Source organism: Dermacentor albipictus, chromosome 3 (genome assembly GCF_038994185.2).
Source record: "Dermacentor albipictus isolate Rhodes 1998 colony chromosome 3, USDA_Dalb.pri_finalv2, whole genome shotgun sequence".
Taxonomy (NCBI): domain Eukaryota; kingdom Metazoa; phylum Arthropoda; class Arachnida; order Ixodida; family Ixodidae; genus Dermacentor; species Dermacentor albipictus.
The window spans coordinates 73,946,981-73,974,674 of record NC_091823.1 but is presented as its reverse complement, the minus strand read 5'-3'; the positions used below and the strand labels follow the sequence as shown (position 1 = coordinate 73,974,674).

Genomic DNA, 27,694 nt, shown 5'->3' with positions numbered 1-27,694 from the left:
TGTCTTTTTTCGCGCATGTGCATGGGGTGGCGCCGGAGGAGTTTTCGGCGTACAGGCGACCGACAGATGGTCGCCTGTACGCCACCGATATGCTTTCGATGTATGTTTCCTCACATTATAGCGACTGGGGCAATGTCTTACCTTTTCTCACGAAAGGAAAGGCAGTGTCCCAGTCACCGCCGTTCTTTCCTTCACAGCGAATAGCTCGCGGACTAATATCACGGTACATCGGCTTGCCAGTTTAACCCCGTGGTAGACCCCCATCTCCAACTCCACGTTCGAGCAATGGGAGGCCATCCGTCGCAGCGATGATCCTGACCGGATGCGAAGTGGAGGGAACCATGCAGTCGACGCGCAGACTTGTCATGTCGAAAAAAATGTTTTCTGTTAATCAATCGTAATCCTTGCGTACTCACTTCACGACGCCGCTCACTACTCCACCTAGTACCTCCTCTTCGGACGTTGTCTTTCGACAGGCTCTTTTTACCACCTGTCGAGTCTCCGTCCGAGTACGCTCAGGACGCCATTGCCACAGTGGCAAAGCCACTCCAGGTTTCCCGCCTTCGCCTCTCTGTCGCAGACAAGGCAGAGATCCCTTCACAACAACAGTCATCGTGACTTCGACTTCAGTGCGGGCGACTTCGTTCTTCTATGGAATCCTTCACTGCGGATAGGCATATCAGAAAAAGCTGCTTTTCCGATACTCCGGCCCATACCGCGCCGTCCGGCATGTGAGCGATGCAACGTACGAAATACTCACACTCAATGCTTCCACATCGTCCTTTTCATCCGACGTCGCCCACGTTGCTCGCCCCAAACCATACCACTCAGCTACCTTATGGTAGGCACCGGGTAGGTGCTTTTGCCACCGGAAGTAATGTCAGGGTGATACGAGCGGGACGACCGACAAAGACGCGATCATCAATGGGACGAAGACGACGCAGTGTTGCTATGCTAGATTATCCGCCATACTGGCTGTGTCTATGAGAGCTTGTAAATAGCAAATGCATTTTCATTTATCTTTATCTATAGCCGTGACAATATATCATTATCATCATCATCATCATCATCATCATACTATTTTATGTCCACTGCAGGACGAAGGCCTCTCCCTGCGATCTCCCATGCACCCAGTCTTCTGTCGTCCTCGACTGCGCTTCCCTTCTCTTGGCACCTTTATGTAACCCTAATGGACCACCGGTTATCTAACCTACGCATTACTTGGCCTGCCTAGCTCCATTCTTTTCTCTCAATTTCAATTAGAATACCGGCTATCCCCGCTTGCTCTCTGATCCAAGCCGTCCTCTTCGTGTTTGTTAACGTTTTGCCTATCATTCTTCGTTCCATCGCTCTTTGCGCGGTCGTTAACCTGTTCTCGAGCTTCTTTGTTAATATCTAAATTTTTGTCCCATATTTTAACACTGGTAGAGTGCATTGATTGTAAGCGTTTCTTTTCAATCATAGTTGTAAGCTTCCAGTCAGGATCTGACAATGACTGCCGTATGCACTCCAAACTGTTTTTATTCTTCTGTAAATTTCCTTCTCGTGATCAGGGTCCCCTGTGAGTAATTGACCTAGGTAAACGTACTCCTTCAGATACTCTCTCTGTTAGAACACCCTCTCTGTTAAGGTCCTCAATCATTTGTTGTAACTCGTCCCCAGTGTTGCTGAACAGGACAGTGTCATCTGCAAACCGAAGGTTGCTGAGGTATTCGCCGTTTACCTTCACTCCTAAGCCTTCCCAGTTTAATAGCTTGAATACTTGTTCCAAGCATGCAGTGAATAGCATTGGAGAGATTGTGTCCCCTTGCCTGACCACTTTCTTTATAGGTATCTTTCTACTTTTCTTGTAGAGAATCAAGGTAACCGTGGTATTTTTGTAGATATTATTCAAGATATTTACGTAAACCTCTTGCATTCCTTAATTACATAATGCCTCTATGACTGCTGATATCTCTACTGAATCAAATGCATTTTCGTAATCTATGAAAGCCATGTGGAGAGGCTGCTTGTAATCTGCGGATTTCTCGATTACCTGATTGATTACATGGATGCGAACCATCGTAGAGTATCCCTTCCTGAAGCCAGCCTGTTTGTTCCCTTGGTTGACTGAAGTCAAGTGTTGCCCTTATTCTATCAAAAATTGGTGAATATTTTATACAATACTGGAAGTAAGCTAATGGGTCTATAATTTTTTTAAATTCTTTAACGTCTCCCTTTTTTGTGGATTAGTATAATGTTGGCATTGTTACAGTTTTCTGGGACCCTTGAAGTCGTGAGAAATTTCGTATAAAGGGCCGCAAGCTTTTCAAGCATGATGTCTCCTCGAACTTTGATTAAATCGAATGTTATTCCATGTTCTCCTACCGCGTTTCCCCGTTTCATGTCTTGCAAGGCCCTTCTAACTTCATCTGTAGTTATAGAAGGAGCCTCTGTAGCCGCTCATTGCTACTTTGAATGGAGGTATCGTGGCTGCTCTGGCTATTGCACAGGTCAGTATAGAATTCTTCCGCTGTTTTTACTATGTCTTCGAATATGCTGATGATATTACCCTGCTTATCTTTCAGTGCGTACATCTTGGCTTGTCCTATGGCAAGTTTTCTTCTCACTGATGTCATGCTGCTTTCATATTTTACTGTTTCCTCAGTCTTTCTCATGTTATATTTTCAAATATCCCTTACTTTTTCCTTGTTGATAAGTTTTGACAGTTCCGGAACTCTTGAGTTGGAATCTGATCTTGAATCTGATCTCTTGAGTTGGACACTTTCATTCTTTATCGTTTCTTTATGAAGTCTTTCGTTACTTGGGAGAGCTTACCTACTGGTTGCCTTGGTGCCTTACCTCCTACTTCAATTGCTGCTTTTGAAGCCTGTCTAGCTACGGTTTCGTTTATTACCTCTATGTCACTTTCATCCCTCTGTTCTCAGGCTGAATATTTGCTTGCAAGCGCCAGCCTAATTTGGCCTGCTTTTACCCTTACTGCGTCTAGGTTGGCCTGTTTTTTCTTGACCAATTTTACTCTTTCTCTCTACAAATTGAGGTGAATCCTAGCCCTCACTAACCTATGATTACTGCACTTTACCCTCTTTAACACTTCCACATCCTGCACTATGCTGGGATCGACAGAAAGTATGAAATCAATTTCATTTCTTGCTTCACCATTAGGGCTTTTCCAAGCCCACTCTCTATTGCTACGCTTCCTGAAGAAACTGTTCATTATTCGCAGCTTATTCTTTCCCGCGAATTATACCAGCACCTCTCTTCTAGCGTTCCTAGAATCAAGGCCCTAGTTGCCAATTGCTTGTTCACCAGTGTGCTTTTTCCCCACTTTTGCATTGAAGTCAACCATTACTACAGTATACTGAGTTTGCACTTTTCTCATCGCTAATTCAACATGTTCATAGAACTGATCTACTTTATCATCATCATGGCTGGATGTTGGAGCCCAAGCTTGTACTACCTTTAATTTCTAGCTCTTATTAAGTTTGATTACGACTACTGCTATCCTCTCGTTAATGCTGTAGAATTCGTCAATGTTGCCCGCTATGTCCTTATGGATTAGGAATCCTACCCGTATTGCTTCTTATCAGGGAGACCTCTATAGCAGAGGACATTGCCGTTAATCAGCAGTGTGTAAGCCTCACCAGTTCTTCTAATCTCATTAAGGCCAATAATATCCCAAGCATTGTTCCTCAAAGAGTCCTGCTAAGCTAGCTTCACTCGAGAGGGTCCGTGTGTTATAGGTTGCCAGGGTCAGTTTCCAGTGGAGGCCTGTCCGGGTCCAGAGATTCTCAGCACCGTCTGCTGCGTTACAGGTCTGACCGCCGGCTTAGTCAGGTACTCCGCAGCTGCTGGAGACTGAGGGTCATTGGTTGAATGAGGGAATCATGAGGAAGGTAGCGGCCGAATACTGCACTAGGGAGGTCATTTCCTGTTCTGGTGAGGGAGTGTCTTTTGTTAAAGCTTAGTGGGCCTTCCTAATTTAGTTGTACCTAGATCAGTATAGCCCCACTGGCTCTCGGCATTTTTCGCCGGTGTCAGTTACCACTCCAAGCCTGGAGATGTAGTGTACTGTAGGTGAAGCTTCAGGTTAAAAAAAAGAAAGAAAAACGGATACTTCTCGATATTGCAACAGGTTTGGACAGCGCTTATAGAAGAACGAAGGGGGGAAATATGGCGGAGCGGGTCGCCTTGCTCAGGTAATTATGAAGAAATTTATGGAGCAGGTAAACTTTCCTTTTAGAGCAGATAAATTATTATTTTTAGCAGCCTTGTTGCACCTTAAATTTATTAATGGAGCATTATTATTATTACTGGAGCATGAATAGTCAGTCAGCATGAATGTTATTTGTTACCTAAGGATTTAAGTATGATAGATCATAGTCGCTGATATTCAACAGAACACAGCTGATTACGTGCAGTAGAGAAATAAATAGACATCCCATGTGAGCATCAGAATAGTAAAATACAGTATTAGCGAGATCAAGTAGAGCGGCGGTAAGGCACAGCGACCAGTCAACTGTATCAAATTTTTGCAACGTCCCTTTTTTGCCATTATCATTTCATTTCACCTACGTTACCTTACCCATTCTCGGACTTCGTTCGTCGCTTTCCCGTTCTTTCATATCGCAGACTAGAGATAATGGCACTGATAGGGCGGCGGCGCAGTTAGGATTACGTCTGTCCTTTCTTTCTATCTCCCGTTCACGCACGGGGCTTTACGTAGCAGTAAATAAGCGTCATCCACTAATTCACGCATTCAGCCAGAACGTTTACTGGCGGTAGACTATCACACAGGTGTGTCGAACCGCGACGTGGTTTCGCCAGTGTCCGGACGCACGTGAATTGCTAAAGGTCGTGTCTCAAAGCTGTCTTCTCCGCTGTAAGACGCCTTGTGAGGAGAAGCTCGCCTCTGTGATTCCCTTCGAAAGCGTCGCCATGGCAATGGTAAGCCCTCCGGAATCGAATTTGAGCCCCCTGGATTCGATGACTGGCGTTGAAGCGATTGTACCCTTGAGATAATTTGCGGACCTGCGCAATTCAGAATCAGTTATAGTCTCGCAACGCAGCGATGATTGAGTGAATCCAATCGCAGAGTAGCAATGCGTATTGAAGGCATATGACAGGCAGGGAGAACAGATGTTGAGTCAACTCAACAGATGTTGAGATAATGTGGAGTCGAGAGTGAATATTGTCGGAAGTGTAAAAGCGAATAGCATCAGCTATTTTGAAAGCAGTTTGGATAATAGCTGAAGGCCTCGGCCCTGACCTCATGATTGAGCACCAGTCGAGGCTGCGGAAGGCAGGCGGCCACTTGATAAAAGCACACTACCTGTCGTTCATCGGGCTGCCGTGGTAGTGAGCTCGAAACTATAAACTGCCGCTGGTTGCCGGCGGCCAAAAACGCTGACGCGTACTACGGGCCGACGGTGGGGTTCAGTCAGCGGTGAGCTTCTTGGTGCTGCTAACCCGCGCCAAGCCTCTGGAGCGTTATTAAGCTCGGAAAAGAACCTAAAGGCAGTCTGAAGAGACTACGAGACTATCGAAGGCGTCGAGAGAAAGTGCTATGCAGGACACACGAGGTTGCAAAATATCGTTGACTATTGGACATCACTCCTGTGGTACTGCGATGTAAAGAAAGCGCATATTTTCTTCGAAAATTGGTTGCAAGAAAAACGAAACAAAAATAAAAACAGCTAATCAAACAGCCTTCGCTGCTGAATTGAGCTCGTTGCTCGGCATTGCCTATTCTCGTTGCAATACAATAATGCTGATGAAACAGACAGAAACCGACGGAAGCCGCTCGCCATTTCCGCATCATTTCTTTGTCGATTTCCGCAAGCTTTAGCTTACGCATCGGGAACCTACCAATCTGCGGAAACGCGTAAGGAGTCACGAACTTCCTTCGTCGAATTGCTGTGCCGCCTAGAAATTGGCTTTATCGTCGGCCGTCCGCTTAGCTCGATTTAGCCGGGAACTCCGCGTGTACTGACCCTCTCGTCGTTCCACACTTCAAAAAATCACACATGAGCACCAGCTTTGCTCGCATAATTGGCCTGCTTAACAACTTTCGTACATTAAAGAAAAAACTGGATTTAATGAACTTCTTTAGTTTGCCGAGACATTGCGGTCTCCCCACCGACTGTGCCAAAATCTAGATTTCACCTGAATTAGCATCATGCTAAGCCTCGTAAGGTCTATTCGCTCATAAGAACTTGCATGGATAACCCCAGTATTGTTGAACGCTTTTGCACCCTACATTCGGCTTTGAGTGCAGGGATGAAATTCAAAAAATTTTCCTTTCGTAAAATTTTTCTCATTGGCCGGCCGCCTTCGCTGATACGTCTACTGTTCCCGCTTCGACAAACCACGCCAGGCTCTCCAATATGCCTTCTGCAGGTTCGACGATCGCCCTTTAACCGACGCAAAGGTCCTGCGTGGCTGGTCTCCCATTCCATCAGCCCAGAAAGCCGCACGGACGTTTCTGAAGTACCTAAAGGCGAAAGACTTGAGTTGCCAACTGGGGATACGTCGCAACTTGTATAGTGCGTGTGATTGATCTCTACTCACGCCTTCTCTCTCTTTCGCTACCCCCTCCTCACGTGTAGGTGAGCAAGCTAGACAAAGTCTATAGTTAACTTCATGGCATTTCCTCAATGCCACCACCCCCTTTCTCTCTTTCTCGTCGCCGGATTGGCCGGCGCCTGTTCATATACGAATCACTTCAGCGCAAAGAAAGTGCATATCATATTGACCTCCAATAAAGACGAGGACAAGGGAAACGAATACAAAATGACGACACGGGCGGTAACTTTCAACTGATTTATTCACGGTAAGGCATAGAAACATATAGACAAATATAACATGCGCATAATACAGCAACAAGACCACTCATCAGCCTAGCGGGGCAACCACCTATAACAAAAAAATCCTATCTCCGATTGAAACAGCCTAATAGAAGTATCCCTTACACAGTTATGCCTTTCTTTCTTATACGATATACCTCCATCAGTTCGCGTGCAGCCTGGTCCTGGCTTCTCCCCAGAGTTTTTATCTGCGTGGAACATGGTTTACAGGGGCAGGCATTGCAGTGCGCAGGCAAGTGCGCCAGTTCGTCTTTAGTTAACTTTTGTTCATGTTTTCTGGCTATATCATACAGGCACCGTTCCCATGCACCAACTAGGCCAAGCTCACGTTCTGTACAGAAAGTGTTTGGCATTGCGAGAATACTGAAGAACCCCACCTCCCTTTAACTCGGAATGCTTATACTCTGCTTCAATAGCAGTCCTCGGTCATTTTCACCCTAAAATGACGTAAAACAGGGCACTCTCACTTAAGTGGAGACGTGTGTTATCTAGCGACGCATATTGCATGGAATCGCCGAAGGAGCGTTATCTAAGCACAATGTCTACATCGGTCGAGGAGCGGCATATCTAACAAATATAACACGGTAAAAATCAATTACAAGCTACTCACGCACCATCTTTCATGGACTTAGTGCCAGTTTGGAACGTTCTGGACTAGTTGATCGGCGTCATCTTTACGTGGAACGCTATAATTGGTTGAACAACAGTAATGCTGAATTTTGCGCCCGTCTGTGACATGACCCATGACAGTTAAATTAAGTATATACTGCAGATCGCTGTAATGATCACTCAGTGAAGCAGTCTTTACGACTTCTGATCAAGTCTTCGGTTTAGATAAACATTCGATGTAATAGTTCAATAGAATAGTTCTCGATCGCGCATTGGGCATTTTTGAATGACCGTGGTTATTATGATCACCTTGCTTGGCTGCCACTGTCGACACTTCGTGTGATAGTCTAACTGAATACAATGATACGCAATATTTCATTCGTCTGGAACGTGAATACGATGCTTTCAGCTGACTACCACGATGTCGTGGTTGATCTTATGGAATTATGGAGCAGGTAAAACTGAAAACAACAAATAAATAAATTTTGTTCAGTAATTAGAGCAATCACGGTGCTTTATGCAACAACAATAATGAAGCTGGCTCATTTTTTTTTTTTTTGGTATTCCTCATGGCCAAGCAGTATCGGTCAGCCGCGCATCATAGCCCACGCTGCTGAACCACAGCAAGGATGCATTCGCTCAAATCTGCGCCAGTCTAGTTCCGTGCCTCGACTATCCCAACAGAGTGGTTGGTGTTCTGTCTATGCGCAAGGGTCTCACAACCCTGTAATCTTGGTGCTCAACTCTTACCAATTGTTGTGTGCCATAAAACATAGAAAGCGCTAAAGAACGTCTAAAATACTTCTGTACAGGATAAGCTAAACGTCTAAAGGAAGTATTATTTTATATGTTATTTGGGTGTACACGTCTGGAGAACCTCCTGTAGCTGTGCTAACGCCACATATTAGATATCTAGGAAGCTTCTTGATGGATGTTATGGAGAACTTTCTTAGGCCTTTATTTCTATTTGCAAGTAAATTCGACATCATCAATCGCAATTATTTACGTCAAAACTAATGACAATAGCAATTTATACAATAATTAAAGAAAACCACTGGGCTGAAAAAAAATCCACCACAGCAGCATTCGAATTCTCGACCTCCGAGTCGGGTGCTTTATCCACTAGACCACATCAGATCTTTTATTAGACGAGAAATCACACATCGAGCTCAGTTGAAATGATAGACTGACAAGTGCATGTTGTGCAGCTAATCGCAGGTAAGCATCACTGGAGATGCTAAACACGGGTAGTCTGGCGTTGCATGTACTGGCTGCCATATAAGACGGCAAAAAGAAAAAAAAAGAAAAAGGAAATCTTTACAAATCTGCTCCGGTTTTTTTTAGGACTAAACCTTAGACATATAAACCTAATGCGCAGCGAAAACAGGGAACGTTCTATATTTATTTATTTTTATTTATTTATTTTATTTTATATTTTTTATTTTATATATATATATATATATATATATATATATATATATATATATATATATATATATATATATATATATATATATATATATAGAGAGAGAGAGAGAGAGAGAGAGAGAGAGAGAGAGAGAGAGAGAGAGAGAGAGAGAGAGAGAGAGACGTTTATTGATCGCAACAGTGATCCGAGCGAGGCCATGTACCACCCTGAGGTGGGAAGGCTCCCTAGTCCAGGAACGCTCTGGCTTCGACTGCCCTGTTGGCGCTGGCGACGAGTTGTCGGTGGTCTTCCAGGTCCCTGAGGGCGAGCTTGGCCTCTCATCTTTCAAATAGGTGGTCTTCGTTTGCTTGTTGTGCTCGTTTCGCATCTGTTTCCGGTTGCATTTCGCTGCCTTCCTGTCATGGTCATTTCAGGAGCAAGTGTGCCAGGATGTCGGGTACGTTGCAGGGTGGGCACAGGTAGCCGTGGAGCGTCGGGTAGAGGCGGTGTATTATCGTTCCGTGAGTGTACCTGTAATTTTGTAGGCGTCCGAGGATCGTACTTTCTTCTCTGCCGAGTTTTGGGTGCGCTGTAGCTAGGGTACACCCGGCGCTCGACACTGTAGTATTGTAATATCGCCGAATAGTTGGCGGGTACGGGTTCCCCCTCTTCTGCTGCGGGTCGAAGAGCACGTACCACGGGCGAAGGGAGCCCGGCTGACGTGCTCGCGGGCAGCGGCGTGGGCTGCTTCGTTCCCCTCTAGCCCCTCGTGTCCGGGTACCCACGTTACGCAGGTGTACGGGAGCGGAGTGCATTGAACGCTTCGCAGAACGTAAGACGAAAAAGGGAACGAAGATTTCTCTGTTGTCTTGATTCGTGCGTGCCCCTTAAGGGCTACATATCTCGTAATGCAATGTCAACTATAGTCAATCTGTTCTGCCCAGGCATGTATATGCATGTTACAAATTGAGTGTCAGCTAATGAGGAGTCTCTACACATAGCTACATGTAGAATGGCAACAGAGCTCTGTCATCTATAGGCACATCTATCATAGGAAATGTAGATTTTTCTTTGCCTGCCGCAATGACGTGTCGTTCGTTTTATTTTGTTATGTTTGTTTGCGCCTCCTATGTAGGTGGCCATATTCGTGCAGTTTGTGATTTCGCTAAGCGCACTTGAATGTATGGGCTTTGCTCTGTTGTAGAACCAAGCCCTCCCCCCTCCCCCTCGCCCCCCTAATACAACATTTTATAAACCAAATTAACCTTCCTAAATATTTTTGAAAGCTTTAGAAACTTAAATATACAATGTGCAAGGAAGTATTTTCACTGTCATAAACGACAATGCCTAAATGTGCTCTTCGAAGGGGAACGTGTTGAAAACTTTTTCAAAAACTTCATGCCACGAATGTTTATTGAACGTTGCATAATATGCCAAAATGGATCTGCACGCCTTTCTAGTCATTTCAAGAAGATTTGTGTTTCTTGGGATGCATCCCAAACCAGCGAGAGGGGAATATAAATATATATATATATATATATATATATATATATATATATATATATATATATATATATATATATATATATATATATATATATATATATATATATATATATATATATATATATATATACATATATATATACAAACGCACTATTTAGGGAATCCTGGAGATGTTTGCCTAAATGTACGCCTAGCATGCTACTTCATATTAATATGATAAAAAAATTAATTATGCATAGTATATAAATAAGATACACTAACTGCGAAAAACACACCACAACACTCAACAAACTAAAGCAGCTCAGTGAGATCGGTGCCTCTGAGGAAGTTTAAAGGTGCCTCCGTCGCGCTTGCTGCAGAGGCAACGTTAGTCCGTGGGCCAAGTACGTGTCGTCGCTCATGGGGTTACAGCCTTTGATGAATATCAGGTGCGGACATTGAGGCTGCTCTTTCTGATGTAAACGGCCTGCAAGTGCAGAAAAAGTGGGCCGTCTCTTCTCGTAGATTGCGGTGCAGGGCACAGCGGCGACGTTATCCGTTTGGTGTTAAAGAGGAAGTAATTAGTATTTGCGACAGTTAGCCGAACGTGGGGCAGACATGCTCGATCGTAAGACCGCACGGTGTGCGAAACACCCACGTCTGCACCCACCGAGGTCTTCCTCATTGTCAGTTATGGCTAGCACATGCAAACTCGTAGGCAGGGTGGTAAAATTATTTCTTCACTAAACTTTGAACCCCTTGTAATTATAACGTGCATTGATGATCGGCTGTTGTATCTGGCACATTTGTCCTGCCAACGAAACGCTGATTTTGTCATTGAGCGCTCGCAAAATTCAGCAGACCTAACTTCTGTCGGGCCAGTGGTATATTACCAACAAATTCTCTTACCTGCGAACGCTTCCAAAACTTGTTTCTCGCTTTCGTATTTCCTAGCACACACACACACACAAAAGGAACGTGTTAGAATTACTTTGTCCCTCTGAGCCAACTGTGAAAGCATTGCATTTCACCATCGCACATTTTTTGCTGGTAATTGGAGGTAACGCTCACTCATGACTGAACTGGCGTCACTTCAGCTTTCGAATTAGTTTCATTGCAATGAGGGTCTCGCCATGTGTCAAGATACTTTAATACATAAAGCCTTGCGTATTAAAATATCATTGACTCACTCGGTTTAACTACCTTACACTTAATGCTGGAGTGTATAGCAAAACAAGAGAGAAGTTCACAGGAAGGTTGAAGCTTGAAGTGACTAATAGTGGTCGAACAGTAAGGAATGTCGCTGGAACCAACTTTCCATTCCGTCAGGGCAGCCCTGACGCAGACATGCTCCCTTATCGGTCATTGGCTTCAGCGACATTCCTTGTTCTACGAATGTTGGTCACCTGGAGTGTATTGCGTATGTTTAGACATGGTCATAGGAACTACTGCCTTACATCTCCTGGGGTCTCACACACTGTTCGCCTTTGACTTTTGCAAAAGGCACCAACCTTAGCTTACTACTTAATTACATTCCTCCTATAAGATACGCCTCTGTCTAACACAAACATGGCATCTCATCTCTCTTTAAAACCTGCATGTGTATCACACATCAATGTCTCATTTTAAGGCTTATCCTCGCCTGTACGTACTCTTTGAACTTTTCAATTTACAATTTCTGAAGTTCAACGCAACTCAACTTTCAACTTTTTCTAAAGCAATCCAGTTATACTATGCAACGATAGCTACGATTAGCAATGGATTTTCCTTTGTGCTGTAGCCAGACCTGCCAACATTAAGGTTCGATAAGTACTGCAGTACAAGCCAAAAAATAATAAATATTGGTTCGAAATACTGAAAATTGCTTTAGTGCTTAAGACGGGGCCACATATAAAAATAATTTACAGCTTTTGTTCAGTGGGAACGCTGTAAACAAGCACACCCATCTATATTCACAGTTAGAATGATCTGCGTCACGGACGGAAATATTCGTGAAATTTATTCATGAAATATTCACGTAACAGTGTCAGCAAATGTGTTTGCCGCCATACACGCGCTCAATTGAGTGGGTGGCGTTGCTGCGAGGACATGCGTCAGAATAATCGAGCGGGCGCACAAATCCGGTTCCTAAAATTGGTTGGCGACTGTATTTGCATCTTTTGGAATAAATTATACCGTAAGCTGCATGCAAATAAAGAAGATAGTAAAACCACTAGCACCTATATGACAATCGTAAGCAAACTCCAAAATCTGAGATTCTTTGATGAAATCATACAAGCTGTCAGCTATGTATAGCGTCATGGAATTCCGCAAGTTCGGGATGGAAACAGAAAGCATTTGGTTATGTTTTCATAGAAATACTGCAGCTGTTTTCAGAAATCGCATAATTTTCGCATCGCTTCCTGCAGCGCACATGTCATTTATTTCATTTCATGCCTCTCTCGAGAATAGCAGGCCCTTATCTGTGTTTTTTTTTTTCAGCAGCACGTTTCCTGTTTTTAAGCATTCAATTATATTTTCGCTGTCTTTTTTGTTACATTATATTACAAGAGATCCCGCCTGCGTCCCTCAAATGGGATATTCGATTCTGTCTCATTCCATCATCTATGTGCGATCAATACTTTTCAAGCTGCGAAGTTTTTATGTTTCTACGGAAAGCGCGCTGTGTTGTAGGCGTCCGTGCAGTTTATTTTATCAAGTGAAATGGGACAAATTTCTTATACTTTCTGATGTGTTGTGTGATATGAGACCCTGTGACCCAGAATCTTTTAATCCGGCAGTGGCCGGTGCTGTCCAAACCACTTCAAGCGGCAGAAATTGACTGTCTTTGCACAGCGTAGTATGTGTAGTGAGTGACACGGAATGCAGTCCTTTTTTTAAAGCGATTAGCTTTAAAGAAACGTAATTTTGAGCCTATCTATCTTTCTGCTTACGCCGACCCAGTGACCCAAGTTGTCTATCAGCTCTGGCCGCTATATGTACAGTCGACCAAAAAAGTTTACGGACCATGACATCTGACAAAAAGCTGAATATCTCCTCAGCCTCAAAACGCAGCCTGGTGTTCCCATTTCCAGCCTTTAGTGGTATTTGCGAACAACATTCGGATGCCCGGTTTTACTGGCTGCTTCTAAAGGCTACGCGTATATTTAGAATTTTCTGAGATCTCGTGGTCCGTAAACTTTTTTGGTCGACTGTACGTGCTCGTAGTGAAGTGGCGGTCGTTGCATCACCCTAGTTTCGTGATCTGGCTCTCGTCCCGTCGTCTTCACGCTTTCTACGCCGACCGAGTGGCCAAGGTTATCTAATAGCTTGATTCACTATACAGGCATGTGCTCGTGGTCACTGCGTCGTTATTAATGCGAAACATATGTATTCCCCATTACGCAAAAATCCGGCATTATCAGTGGCGGCGTGACCTAGCGATGTTACCAGAAATGACTGATGGCGAAAAGAACAAGAACACCTCAAAAAATGCTCCGATTGACGTCAAATTTCGGAGAGGTTACTGTAGACAAAGTAAATTTTTGGCTTTGAAAATAAAGAGAGAGAGAGGGCAAGGACAGGAAAGGCGGGGAGGCCTAACAGATGAGAGCACCCGGTTTGCTACCCTACATGGGGGGTGGGGTAAATGGGAATAGAAAGAGGAAAAAAAGGGGAAAGTAAGCACTGAGTGCGTGTGGGAGGGACACTATACGCAGGGACGCTATAAACTGTCTCTTAAGCCGGTGCACTTCAAATATTGTGCCGGCGCACGTATCGCTTTTCGTGCCAGTGATGGGTGTGGTCGGGGTCCGAGTATCGTTGACTCGGTGAATGGTCTTGAGTCCAGTCGGTATAAAGTTGCCCGCAGATTGAGGCGTTGTACATCGTAGCGAGGGTAGCTACACAACAGGCGCTCGAGGTTTCTTCGTACCCACAGGAGTCGCACATCGGGCTCTCGGTCATTCCCCAAACGATTGGAGTACGCGTTCGTGAACGCCACTCCCAGCCACAAGCGACACAGCAAGGCTGTTTCGCCGCGGGAAAGGCCAGATGCCAGTTGTAGCCGTAGAGTTGGGTATACCTTCAGTAAGTACTACCCAATTCTCACCAGCAACCAGAAACTTAATATTATGTTTACCGACCCGCCCAGAGTAACCACGCAACACTGATTTTAAGGATATTCTTGCACATGCCAAACTAAAAACAAAGACGAAGTTAGCATCCGGTCCCTGCCGCCGCTCCAGGTTCTCTAAATGCGAACATATTCAATCAACTATACAGAAAAAAGTACAGCGTAGAATTACTCACACAAGGTAACTTCGAGTTTCACCTGCACATCAAGCAACGCAGTCTACTGTTTAAAGTGTGCCACTTGTAGCAAACACTACATAGGTGTCAGAAGAAGTTCAGGTTGGCCTAGTTGGTGTTTACTGCATATCATATTGACCGCAAATAAAGACGGGGACAGCGGGAGACCACCCGTGTTTTTTATATGTTCTCTCCCGCTGTCCCCGTCTTTATTTGCGGTCAATATGATATGCACTACATAGGTGAGACTGGACAACAAATTGACACAAGACTCAACGGTCTTCGCGCATGCAGGTACAAAACGCAATTTACTTAAAGCAGTAGCCAGGCACTTCAATGGACATGGTCTTATATTCAACAAAGCAAGGCTCTATATACTACAAACAAATTTCCGTTCACCTCGTGAGAAGAAGTATACGGAATCATTCCTCATGCACAGGTTTAAATGCCTACACCCAACGGGAATTAATTTGGCACGTGGTAACATAGAATCGCTAAAAGCTGTAACTTAAACCTGAAATATTCATATCATCAACCAAGGCACAAAACAGATCATGCTACCAGCTAACCTTAATTCCCTTAATCTCATCTATTCCTCCATTTCCGATTTTTCCTTGCCTACCACTCAATTTATTATACTCTTCCACATTTTAACGCATATATTAACTGTACAACTCCTTTTCCCATATACACCTGCCTCCTCCCGCTTTTACTCATGTCACGCTCCTATCTGTTGTTCCGGTTTCGGTCGCCTCCCCCCCCCCCCTATTTTAGTCCTTATTTTATTTTTTTGAAACACCCTCACCAACACATTCCAAAGTCCCTGACTCCAGGATACCTTTTTCGGCGCATCAGCCGCACAGGGTGTCGCCACTTTTGTATACCACTGTGACGACGCCTACGTTGAGCTACTGATGCTGACGTCCCTTCAAAGACCAAGCCGCTGCCTCCCAGCTACCTATACATTACACCCCAGACTCTCTGTCGCCATCTTAACTCCTTCAAAATTACCTGACGCATTGCTGCTGCGCTACTCCAGTCATTCTTTCAAATGATGTCTTTTTGGTCTGTTTTGTTACTCGCGCGCTAACCGGCTGACCAGCCTATTCTAAAGCAACAAAAGCATGCCGCCAACGACATCCCTGAATGCTCCCTAACCTCTCGCTTCCCCAACACTCTCCTATGCCCTTCTTTTTGTTTTCTTGTTTTTTGTTTAACATTGTCCCTGGTAGATTTTTTACCTTCTTTCCTTTCTTCCTTCCCGCCTACCCACTCTCTCGCTCTTATCTCCTCGTCTTAGAAACCACAGATGACAGGCGACAGCGCTCATTTTCTTTGAAGTCTTGCCCTTTGCGAGGCCGCCTTTGACGAAGATAGGTCCTCCTATCGAAACATTGGCCAGCTCCTCTGAGGCACTTTATCCCTGTTTATAACGTTTACACCACAGAGGGCTACTCGATCTGTCAGCGCTGTTCTTGATTTTAACAGTCAGTGGAGCTGTTTAGACTTTTACTTCCGCCGTGGAGCGTTACCAGAAAACTCAGCCCAGGTGTACACCGCCTCGCGTTGCCTAGCAACCACCTGCGAGAGCACCGAGCCACGTAACTTCCACGCACCCCACGCGCGTAGGGCGGAGTCGTGACGTCACAGGCCAGTGAAAGCTCGGAACAGCCGGCGCGGCGACGCACATCTCGCCTCCTCTACTCCGTAAATCCGTGCTGCTGCCATGAGAAGACCGAAGAAAGCCCGGACTCCCGAAGAAGCGGCTTACCAGGAAGAGCGCCGTACTGCCAAGCGAGAAGCGATGCGTCGCTTCCGAGCTGATCCGGAACACCGCGCCGAAGCTTCGGCTGAGAAGAGGCGACACCGAATCGAAGATCCCGAGTTTCAGTCCAGCGCACGCGAGAGTCGGCACCTGAATGCTCGACGTCGCCAAGAAAATGATCCCGGCCTGCTACTGCTCGAAAACGTCCAGCGTCAACCCCGCCGAGACATCAACTTAGTAAAACCTAGCATATATAACCTCGCAAAACCTAGAAACAACTTAGCCAAGCCTACCATAACCTCGCAAAACCTACAAACAGCTTAGGCAGGCCAAGTAAAAGTTAGGTGATCACAAGCTCCGCTGTTGACTCCAGCGTTGCACCACTAGTACAAGTTGCGCACGTTTTTTGTTCCATTATTCAATCGTTCTCTGGGGAAAAAAGGCTGTTTTAAATGTTTTGTTACATGCCTATGGTGGGGGTGATACACAGATAATAGCGGTCTGTAGTGTCCATTTGGTTAAGTTTTATAGAATCCGCGGTGTCGCTGATTTTCGGTTTCTTGTGAATAATAAGGAAATTGAATTTTAAACTTTCAAACAACATTGTCCTCAATTCAAACGCTGGAAGTTTTGCTAGCCTGCACAGATCCTTAAGGCACAGCGGAAAGGGCAATATATTTTTTCAAGAAAGATATGAAGCGCGGGAGATGAGGCGTTAAACTTTGTCTATACTTTACGGCAATTTGTAAAATGTTTACGGCTACCACAACGTCTTGAGCATATTCGATAATAAGCCACACGTATTTCAATAAACCGATGCAATTTCAACGTTTCTACTATAGGGGCATCATCAAAAGTGTCTATATAATATTATGCCTAACGTAGGCACGTTAAATAGTGAAACATTAATCCGCAGGCGCTCTTTCTAAATTCCAGCTGCCATGAGGGCTTGAATGGAAAGTTTCCTCTCTAAGAGTGGACGATCCTGTGCAAAACAGGATCGGCAAAACAAACGCGTATCGGCGAGCGCAAAAGTAAAACGCGACTGAATCACTCCCTCTCTTACTGCACGACAGTGTCATTCCCTGTCTGCCCCGGTATCTGCCACGCTGTCATTGCACGTGCGACTTTTTTTTTTTTGTCTCTTTTTTTTAGAGCAGCAACACAGACGAGTGGACCGGGGTAAACAGCGCCGCACATGTTCATTAACCTTCCGCTTGCGAAACTCGAAAGGCGGACGAGTCAATTGTTCCTCAGAAATAACGGCATGTGGAAGTAACAATCGAGAGAAAGACGTACGTTTAACAGAACAAACATATATACGTGAAAAGAGACGGGACCTCAACGACACGATTTTTCTCTACGTGCAGCACTTTGTCCGCGGCGGCGATTATCGGCCTCTGCGAAATCAGAGCGGGTGTGCACAGATCTCTCGTGTCAGGGTCGAGCCTGCGCAAGGTCGCCGATATGTCGTGCGGAAGACACCGAGCTTTGGAAGGACTCATGCGGGCTCGCTCTTTCACATGCGGCGCGTCGCCGCCGCATAATGCACGGCCATTGTCCTATCGCTCGTTGTTCCTACTCACACGATAAGGATGCGAAGGAGGCGGGCCAGGGGGTATAGGCCGAACAGGACACAAAACGTCCCACATTTAGAAAAACGGAAAGACACGAAGAACATTCCGGACGAAAACTCCAAAAATAGGGCGCGTGCGGGGAAACGCGGTCGAGGCCACGCATTGTGCAAACTTGAGCCAACATACCGGACGCGCACGACGCAAAGAAAACGAGTCCAGTCGGTGACGTGATTGCAAGGACAAAACTCCTGAGGTTTAGAATGCTGCCACGGATCCGTCGTTCCCAATAAAATAAAAAAAAAATAATTCGACAGAACCCATCTCACGATGACTGTCAATGGAAATGCGTTTAGCACTGAATCAATATAGGACCAAACGTATTGCCACCGACGAAACGAGTTATGTATGGAGTGTGTACTGCAGTGGAATTTCTTTTTCGCGCTTCCCTAAGAACACTAGGCGCCACCTGGTGCCGCCGCCTCGAAGCCTGCGCGCGGCCTCTAAATTACACGGCGCGCCGGTGCGTGCGAACGAGCGCGTCAGGCGGCAACCGGGCTCGTCTCTACTATGATGACGATGATTTATTGGCATCCCTTCTGAAACAGGGCGATGAGAGTCAGCTAGCCTGCTTAAGTTACTAGGGTATGTTATACAGTATACTTCTCATTTCATCATGTTTGTATAAACCTCTCTAACCTTTTTTCTCTCTTCCTCAAAACTTCTCTATTTACCTTGCGCCGCTACCTATACCTGTAACGGATCCGCTCGTATCAATCAATCTCTTCTCTGCATTTTCTTTCACCAATACTCTAAACGTCTCTTGCTTATTTCGGCTGGTGACCGGCTTATGCCTCCGCCCACTTCCGTCCAAGCGTTTGTGGGAGGTGTTCGACACTTACGGGTCTCACTTGGTGAATACCTTCGTATTCCATAAGGATGTGCTGAGTGGTCTGGGGATTTGGGAGGCACCGCCTCCAGTGCGTCGGGTTGCTGTCCTTGAGGAACCCTTGAGAAGTGGCTGCGCTTACCTACAGCGTCGGATGAATTTAAGGCATCTTTTTCGTGCAGTGGCACATATTTCTAGCGGCACATATGTGGCTACTCGAGTTGGCGTCAAAGACGTTTGCTGAAGAGCGGCGCACGCCTACTGGCACGTACGCAGTCACCCTAAGTTGACATCAAAGAGATTCATTAAAGACCACCACAGACCGAGTGGCGCAGTGCTCGGAGTGAGTGAGTGAGTGAGTGAGTGAGTGAGTGAGTGAGTGAGTGAGTGAGTGAGTGAGTGAGTGAGTGAGTGAGTGAGTGAGTGAGTGAGTGAGTGAGTGAGTGAGTGAGTGAGTGAGTGAGTGAGTGAGTGAGTGAGTGAATGAGTGAGTGAGTGAGCGAGCGAGCGAGCGAGCGAGTGAGTGAGCGAGCGAGTGAGTGAGTGAGTGAGTGAGTGAGTGAGTGAAATAGCTTTATTAGGTCCAGAGAAGACGCAGGGAGACCCCGCGCCATACGGCTAGTCCCACGTAGAGTCTGCCAAGCCGAGCTTGACGGCCCGGTCGCGGGCACTCTGGACGGCCAGGGCTTGGTCGTTGAGTTCGACGCTGCCCAAGAGCGCAGCTTACCTATCCTCGCTGAAGGCGGAACCGCTGGCTTCACACTGCCACAGCACATGATCAATGTTGCCGTTAGTCCACAGACAGAGCAGTCCGCACTGGGATACCTTTCAGGGTATATTGCATGAAGAACCGCAAGGTTAGGATACGCACGGGCTTGTAAACGTCGAAGGGTCACCGGCCGTGCCCTGCATAATGCAGAGTGCGGGAGGGGCAATGTCGTCAGAGTTTCTCCGAACAGCGGTGCCTACAAGTCCCGCATCTACAGCGACCCATGTCAGCGTGAAAGAGGCTCCTTGAAGCCCGGCACAGGTGTATACACATCGCCACATATTCAGTGGCCCAATGTGGTTTCACGGTTGGCTTCGAACCCTGTTCCCTCAGCACAGGGTTTATATTTCCCTCGGTCCGATGCACTACCAATTCAACCAACGTCTACCCAGTGATCCAGCTAGGCGGGAAAAAGATTAGTTACAAACGTACATAGATACAAACATAACGAACAAATAAAGGTATATAGTTGGCCCTCGGGAAGTGCGTGAAGTGCCTTAAGAATGCTAACGCATTAAAAAGGAAACAAACTGCTAGACTTTATCCATAATTCATAAAGGGTTCATTGTATTGGCGGTGGCGATTTGCGCACATTTAGTTCGTCCGTGTTACAAAAGTCACTAAACCGTTTGCAATCCGTACATGAAGCGGAACTGTATGCGTAAGTTACAGGCGAATCCATAATCTTATTGATAAAAGCTGCTTGCAGTACTTTTAGAATGTGTCGGTTGTGCGTAGAGATAGTAGTGTCTGGGATGCGAAATTAGAGAGAACACCACCTTTTTATTGAAGGGTCGCAAAGTAGAGCCAAACAAATGCTATCAAGTTTAATAACTAGCAGGTATAGTATACAAAAACGTCGCGGAAAGCGACGATGCGGAAATCGGGAATGCGATATCAGTGTCCTGCATTTTTTCCCTATTTCACAATTTAATTAATTTTATTTCACCATACACATGGTCGGAGCTCTTGGGCAAAAAACTGTGCGAAACAGCTTGACTGGGCCCAAGAGACCATATGAAGGTAGAGCAGCGTGGCGATGTAAACATCAGTAAAAAACTAAATTAAACAACAAAATTGAGGTCATACATGAAACCAATACGGACATGCAGCTAATACAGAAGACATAGTTAAATGCGGTACCAGTAGCCAACATGTCATTAGTGTTCAGCATCCACACTGTTTGAAATTCGACTCCTTGATACAGACACTGTTTGAAATTTCAACAAAGTTACACGTACTCTAGTGTAGCTGATACTTGAAACAATTTCATACATAAGTAAAACTAAGAAGGAAAAGTAGTTCAACAATAAGTAAAAACAATAAAAGAAATTACAACTGATATTGCGACCTACATGCATCATGCACTTTGATACCATAACAATGGTTTCACGACCTACATGCAATGTCAGTGCTCCCGTGTCCTTTGATAACGATGTGACCGAGTGACCGACACTTGCCCTGTCAGGCATTGTGCGTTCGACATGCGCTGTTTTGCGCTTTGCACCTGTTACACCTTTGGACCTGATGGACCTGGTACACCTGACACACGCTCAATTAAGATGCTACTTATGTCGCACAATTTATTTATTTATTTATTTATTTATTTATTTATTTATTTATTTATTTATTTATTTATTTATTTATTTATTTATTTATTTATTTAAGGTCCTCACAGGCTCCAAATTGGAGCATTGCGTGAGGAGGCTTACAATAAGGTTAAACGATGAAAAGGAGCAAGGAAAGTTGTACATAAATTCACCATTATGGAAATGGAAGCTACACAATAGTTAGCGAAAGAGGTCGTATCCAGGTTATACAATTCAGGCTGGAGTCAGAAATTTGTAAATGTACAGGTAGTTCTGTTGAAAACACGTTCACATGACATAATCGCATATCGATTCAAAGTCAACACTTAAAATGTACACTTAACTGCTGCCTAAAAGTCACGGGATCAGGCACGTACAGAGGGGGGGGGTGCCGAGGGCCTCCCCCCCCCCGAAATGAAGTGGCATACCCCCCCCCCCCCCTCCCCACCCACGCCACCACTCCTCACAGATTCCTAAAGCGCCACCAGATCAACAGTGAGACTTGACAGCTGTTCATCGGTCAGCATTATGCTGCCTTTTTCACTCCGTTTAGACGGCGGTAGTTATCGGCACCTTTTGTAATGTGAAGGACAGGTTTCTCATAGATTCCGCACCCGCGCGATTAACTCGCGATGCGTTCAGTTGTCACCACCTATTCAAGCGTCACGCGCATACCTGTTGCTTTTGTTAGTTCAACCTTCTTTGTTTAGGCTGATCCTGGGACCACGGGAGGGATGCGGCTGTTACTCAACTGGTCTTTACTCTCATAGAACGAGTTGCGGCCGGAGAAAACGCCAATTGCGTTTAAATTTTCCCTTTGCTTCATTATTTTCTTGAGTTACGGCTCGCCGCGACGCTGGCAGTTGCCGGAACCATATACACGTGATATGGGTTAGATAAGGTGGGAAATAACATAATGTGAAAGAGCGTCCATCATGAAACCCTGCAATAACCCTCAAACCCATAAGCAAGATGACTGTCGCCCGTTACCTCGTCTGTTTTTCCCTAACTGTATAGCACTTTTCGTGCAAAATTGGCAACTGGAAACAAAAATCGCAAGGAGTTGAGAAATTAAGCGATATACTAAGGGAGAGAGCCAAGGCAACAACCAAACTGCAAGCAAAAGCGAATAATAAAAAAGTTAAGCGTTGTTTATGAGACTATTTATGGATCAACATCTTTTTATTGAAAAAGGAAGTAGAGAAAACGCCGCCGGAAGTGGAGAACAATTACTTGTTTTGAATGACGCTTCTACAGTTATCGGTCGAACCGCCTCACGTAGCCACTTCTCTGCTGTGCTTGTGTGGGTGTTTTTCTAACCTTTCGCGGTGAGCGCAGTACGTCTAGAATCGCAGAGTCCTGCGCTCTACGCGGTTGTATGTGACTGGCGGCCGCACAGCGTTACGCAATTCGCGGAACTGTCAAAACTGATCAACAAGGCGAAAATAACTGATATTCGAAACTATAACATGAGAAGCACTGAAGAAGCCGTAAAAAATGAACGCAGCCTGAAATCAGTAAAAAAGAAACCTGGTATAGGACAAACCATGATGTTTGCACTAAAAGATAAAAAGGGGAATATCATCAGCAATCTCGAAGATATAGTAAAGGCAGCGGAAAAATTCTAAGCTGACCTGTATACAGTACCAAGAGGAGTCACGATACCTCACTTGGAAACAATAATGAACAGGATACAGAAACTGCTATTTGACAGAAACCACATTTGAAACCCACAGAAACCCAGAAACCCACATTTGACAGCTTCTCCAGAGTATAAACACCTGGCATTTCCCTGGCATAGCGAATCTTGTTACACAAAGATGCTTGAGGTCTGCCTCGCCAAATTACGCTGCCTCATTCCCTCCCTAAATTTCAATTTATACAGGTCGGGTTTGGTTCCCGCTCCCCTTTGTTCTTTTTGTGAGAAAGAGGAGACGATACAGCACGTTCTTCTATCTTGCCGCCGCTTTGCTGCGTTAAGAGAAAGATTGTTGGAGATACCTTTTCGAAGAATTGGCCTGGACTTGACAGAACCTGCAATTCTTTTGTTCGGGACGTCCACTTTGGGATTCAGCCACAGGAATGCATGCTTCGCTGTCCAAACATTCCTTACAGAATCTAAACGAATGCCCTGCTAAATTCTATTTCTTTATTACTTTCAAATTAATTATTCCTCATTCAACAGCACCTTCCTGATTTTATTTTAGCCGGCAATTCAACCCTATTCAATGCTATTCGCATAGATATTAGGAAATTTATGCTGTATATTATTTTGGAATAATCCACCCATTTCTTGGCCAATCGCCCATCCTGGGTAGGAGCCACACGTGCCACAGGCTATAACAACAACAACAACAACAACAACAACAACAAAGGAACAAGAGATCAGGATCGCCAGTCGGCCACTAGAGACTGTGAAGCAGCACGTTTACCTAGGCCAATTATTCACAGGCAACCCTGATCATGAGAAGGAAATTCACAGAAGAATAAAAATAGGTTAGGTCGCATACGGCAGATATTGCCAGCTCCTGACTGGAAGCTTACCATTATTATTGAAAAGTAAGGTGTGCAATCAGTGCATTTTGCCAGTGATGACATATGGGGCAGAGACTTGAGAGCAAGTTAAGGACCGCGCAAAGAGCGATCGAACAAAGATTGCTAGGCATAACGTTAAGAGAGAGAAAGAGTGGTTTGGATCAGAGAGCGAACGGGTACAGACGATATTCTAATTGACATCAAGAGGAAAAAATGTAGCTGGGCAGGTCATGTAATGCGCCGGTTAGATAACCGTTGGACCATTAGGGTTACAGAATGGTTAGCAAGAGAAGGAAAAGGCAATCGAGGACGACAAAAGACTAGACGGAGCGATAAAATTAGGAAATTCGCGGGCGCTAGTTGAAATCGGTTGGCGCAGGACAGGGGTAATTGGAGATCGCATTGCAGGGAGAGACCTCCGTCCTGCAGTGGGCATAAAACAGGTTGATGATGATGATGATGATGATGATGATGATGATGATGATGATGATGATGATGATGATGATGATGATGATGGTGGTGGTGGTGGTGGTGGTGGTGGTGGTGGTGGTGGTGGTGGTGGTGGTGGTGGTGGTGGTGGTGGTGGTGGTGGTGGAGGTGGTGCCCCCCCCAACGAAAAAAAATCCTGGGTACGTGCCTGCACGGGATTAACAATATTAGCTATTGTGTCAGGAAGATCATTCCAATATTTAATAGCCTGTGGCAGGGCGGATAAATTAAACGCGTTAGTTCTGCCAAAGACACGTTGCAATGTCAGCGCGAGAGAGATATACATAGAGACGAAAGATAGGCGTAAAACAAGTAGGTCGGGGTAGTTGTAAGTTAATAAGAAAATAGTGGGACAAAGAGACAGGGAGCACGGACATCCTAGAAATATATCGAAGAATAAGCGATCCCAGATAATGGATTCAAATAAGAAGGGGCGATCGCGTCATCATTGGTTTTTGGGTTGAGCTGTACCGAACGCCAGTGAATACGAGGATTAATCTCCAGCGCTTTTGCCGCCGGCACGCTCCGCCGCTGTTGAAAACTTTCGCATTTTCATGATATATGTCGCGCAGCCCGTGGCGTTCTGCATTGCCACCGTTAAGAAACCTCTAAATGGCCAAAGAAGAAGGCCTTGAAAGAGTACTTAAGGACTGTGCCACGTTGGAGGTGGCGTATGTGATGTTTTGTGACGCTCCAATAAACGAGGGCTGCAGTGCTCAGGGTACGTTCGTCGCTTTCCTGGCGTTATATTTTTATCATTTTTTTAATAACATGAAATAAAGAGATGTAGTCACCCAATAATGGAGACGGCTACTCCTTTACGCATGGCAGAAACAGCAATATATGCATGTAGCAAGAAAAAGAAACCTCCTAGAGCCAAAAATACGCAGCACACAATGATCGGCAAACGAATACGAACACAAAAGGCGAAGGCAAGTCGCACCACACTGAGTTCGAACACATGGCGTATGCAGTCACTAACACACGGGACCGCGATGGAGTCTGCGATGAGCAGGTAAAAATATGAACAGATGGGAAATACACAGTGGTGAAATTTCGAGAATTCGTTTTCGCCCTTGTGTGTGTGTTCTTACAATGAAGGCGTTTTTTCCGTACGTCATATTCTTCCCGCAGTTCTTGCATCACGGCCCCTATACTCTACTGTAAGGCTCCTCGAACACCTCGGAGCACTTCCTTGAGCGGGAGGCCGGCATGTCCAAAAACGCGCACCTGACCACAATAGTTGTGCTTTGGTGCCTCTTTCGTTTGGCACCAGTTTGCAGCTGTCGGATGAGTGTGTTTTTGTTGTTTGATTGGCACACATCTGGAGGATGTTTTTTGTTATACATATATATTTCACATATTTCGATATGTCGCGGCCCTGGCTGCCGTACAGGGCAATTTTTTCAACGATGCTTGCAGGACGCCTTCGCTTTAGGCTTCTTTTCTGTCGCGTAATATTTGTATAAGCAATGTTGCACGTGAGTGATATATGATTGAATGTCGGACAAAATGATATGTAAGGCAACCCCTGTTTCGACCACTGAAAATGCGACGCCTGTTCGACTCATTCAGGAGGTGAGTGGCAACGAGGCAATGCCCTCAAACGCTGTGTGTCCAGGGGCCGTGCGCGCTACCACGTTTGGCAATAAATCCAGCGCCGACATGAATTTCCGACTGGTTGAAGAGAAATTCCGTTGGCTTAGCATCGCGTGAAGGGCGAACAGCACGGAAGCTGCGCGAAAGGTGACAGAGAGAAGATAAAACAGGCTGAGTCGGGATTTTGGTTCTCGTTTCTCTCCTCCAGATTTTGTGGCGTTTCAGGATACGTTTCCTTATCTGAAGTATGTTGTCACAGTTCGAGCTTATTTGCAACGACTGAATTGTCATTTAATTAATTATTAATTATGGGGTTTTGCGTGCCAAAACCACTTTCTGATTATGAGGCACGCCATTGTGGAGGACTCCGGAAACTTCGACCAGCTGGCGTTCTTTAACGTGCACCTAAATATAAGTGCACGGGTGTTTTCGCATTTCACCCCCATCTGCGCCGCCGCGGCCGGGATTCAATCCCGCGACCTCGTGCTCAGAAGCCCAACACTATAGCCACTGAGCAACCACGGCGGGTCTAAATTGTCTCTTGCCGTCTAAGTCAGTGTTTCTCAAACTTCTGGCCTTCATATATGTATTCATTTAGGTGTTCACTGATTATTCAGGGAACCCTTGAGTGCTTCTTTTTCTCTTTAAGAAAGGACAAAAGGACAAGGATAAAATCTCGACCGGGTGAGGTGGGTCTTCACTGCAAGAACCAGGATACGGTGACGAAGGCGGGCATCGTGGTGATGAAAGATTATAAATTGTGTATTCACTTCATTGGTACATGGCTGGGACTCTATCCGAGTACGAGAGGTTCTTCCGAACACGGGGGCCAGGGCGGCCTTAAATGACCCCTCGCGTATAGCAATTGCAATCGGTCCAGGGTCCCCCAACGAAAGGGTGATTCCCTTCTCGTGTTCTTGTGGTATAGTCGAAGTCTGCTTGGGGTTGCGCTCAAAGAGGTGTCAGTGCCTGCGTATTCAACGCAGTCTTGTGTCTCCTTGTCAAATTGTGAAGTCAATGGCTTCTTCCCCTTCGTGTCCTGCCGGTTACCTGTGTCAACTCAGCGCGTGGCAGGGACCATATGTCACCCCTATAGGGGTGACACATTCTCGTGGTTGAGGGCATTAATTACCTCGACACGGTAAGGCGAGCTGGAACGTTTCTCACACTTGAGAGGTCGGATGAATTCCAAGCCGATCATAACAGCACGCACAGATGTGCAGACTTTATGCTGCGGTCTTAACAAACTAAACAGTATTTTTTTTTATCAAAGTGAAATGTTAGGTTTTCCGGATGCTTTATGTGTCCACTCACACGATGTCTGCGATCCACCCGAAAAACGACCGTATGTGCTGGAAACGTCTCAGCATGATCGTTCTTTTTCTTGCTTTCAATTTTATCTGCGTCGAAATGAAGAATGCGGCTTCGCGCAGATAGTTTGTCGCGTGTGTCTCGGCTGAAACGTTTGTGCGAATTGTGTTTGTGTGTTCACGGCGTGGTGTCTTCTCATATTTCGCCCGGCATCTATAAAGATAAGGTATGCCATGGCCGTCAGGCAGGCGAAGCTCTCTAGTTTATCATTAAAGACTGCCGCTCTTCATCCTTCATCGGACATTTCGCTAGCCCTTTCGATAAATTACAGGCGTCTGAAACACGTTGACCGCATGACCTTCTTGTGTGATAAGCTCCCTTTTCCGTGACTGCTTGATTGTCTTTAGCAAATATTATTTAGCTTCCCCTAGAGCGCCAGAGTGGCACACGTGGAAATATACGTACACGGCAAACATTTTGCACTCTTAAAGGGCCCCTCACAAGGCCCTTCACAAG

The 27,694-nt window shown here is 45.5% G+C and overlaps 1 protein-coding gene across 1 annotated transcript in view; it reads left to right on the top strand.

Annotated features, from left to right (window-relative positions):
• Positions 1-4,759: 4,759 nt before the first annotated feature.
• LOC135900635 (proton-coupled amino acid transporter 1-like) overlaps positions 4,760-27,694 on the top strand; it is an 83,116-nt gene continuing 60,181 nt past the window's right edge. The window contains exon 1 of the mRNA XM_065430119.1: positions 4,760-4,947. Coding sequence (XP_065286191.1) covers positions 4,939-4,947 — 9 coding nt within the window. The 5' untranslated portion in view covers positions 4,760-4,938. The remainder of the gene's footprint in view (positions 4,948-27,694) is intronic.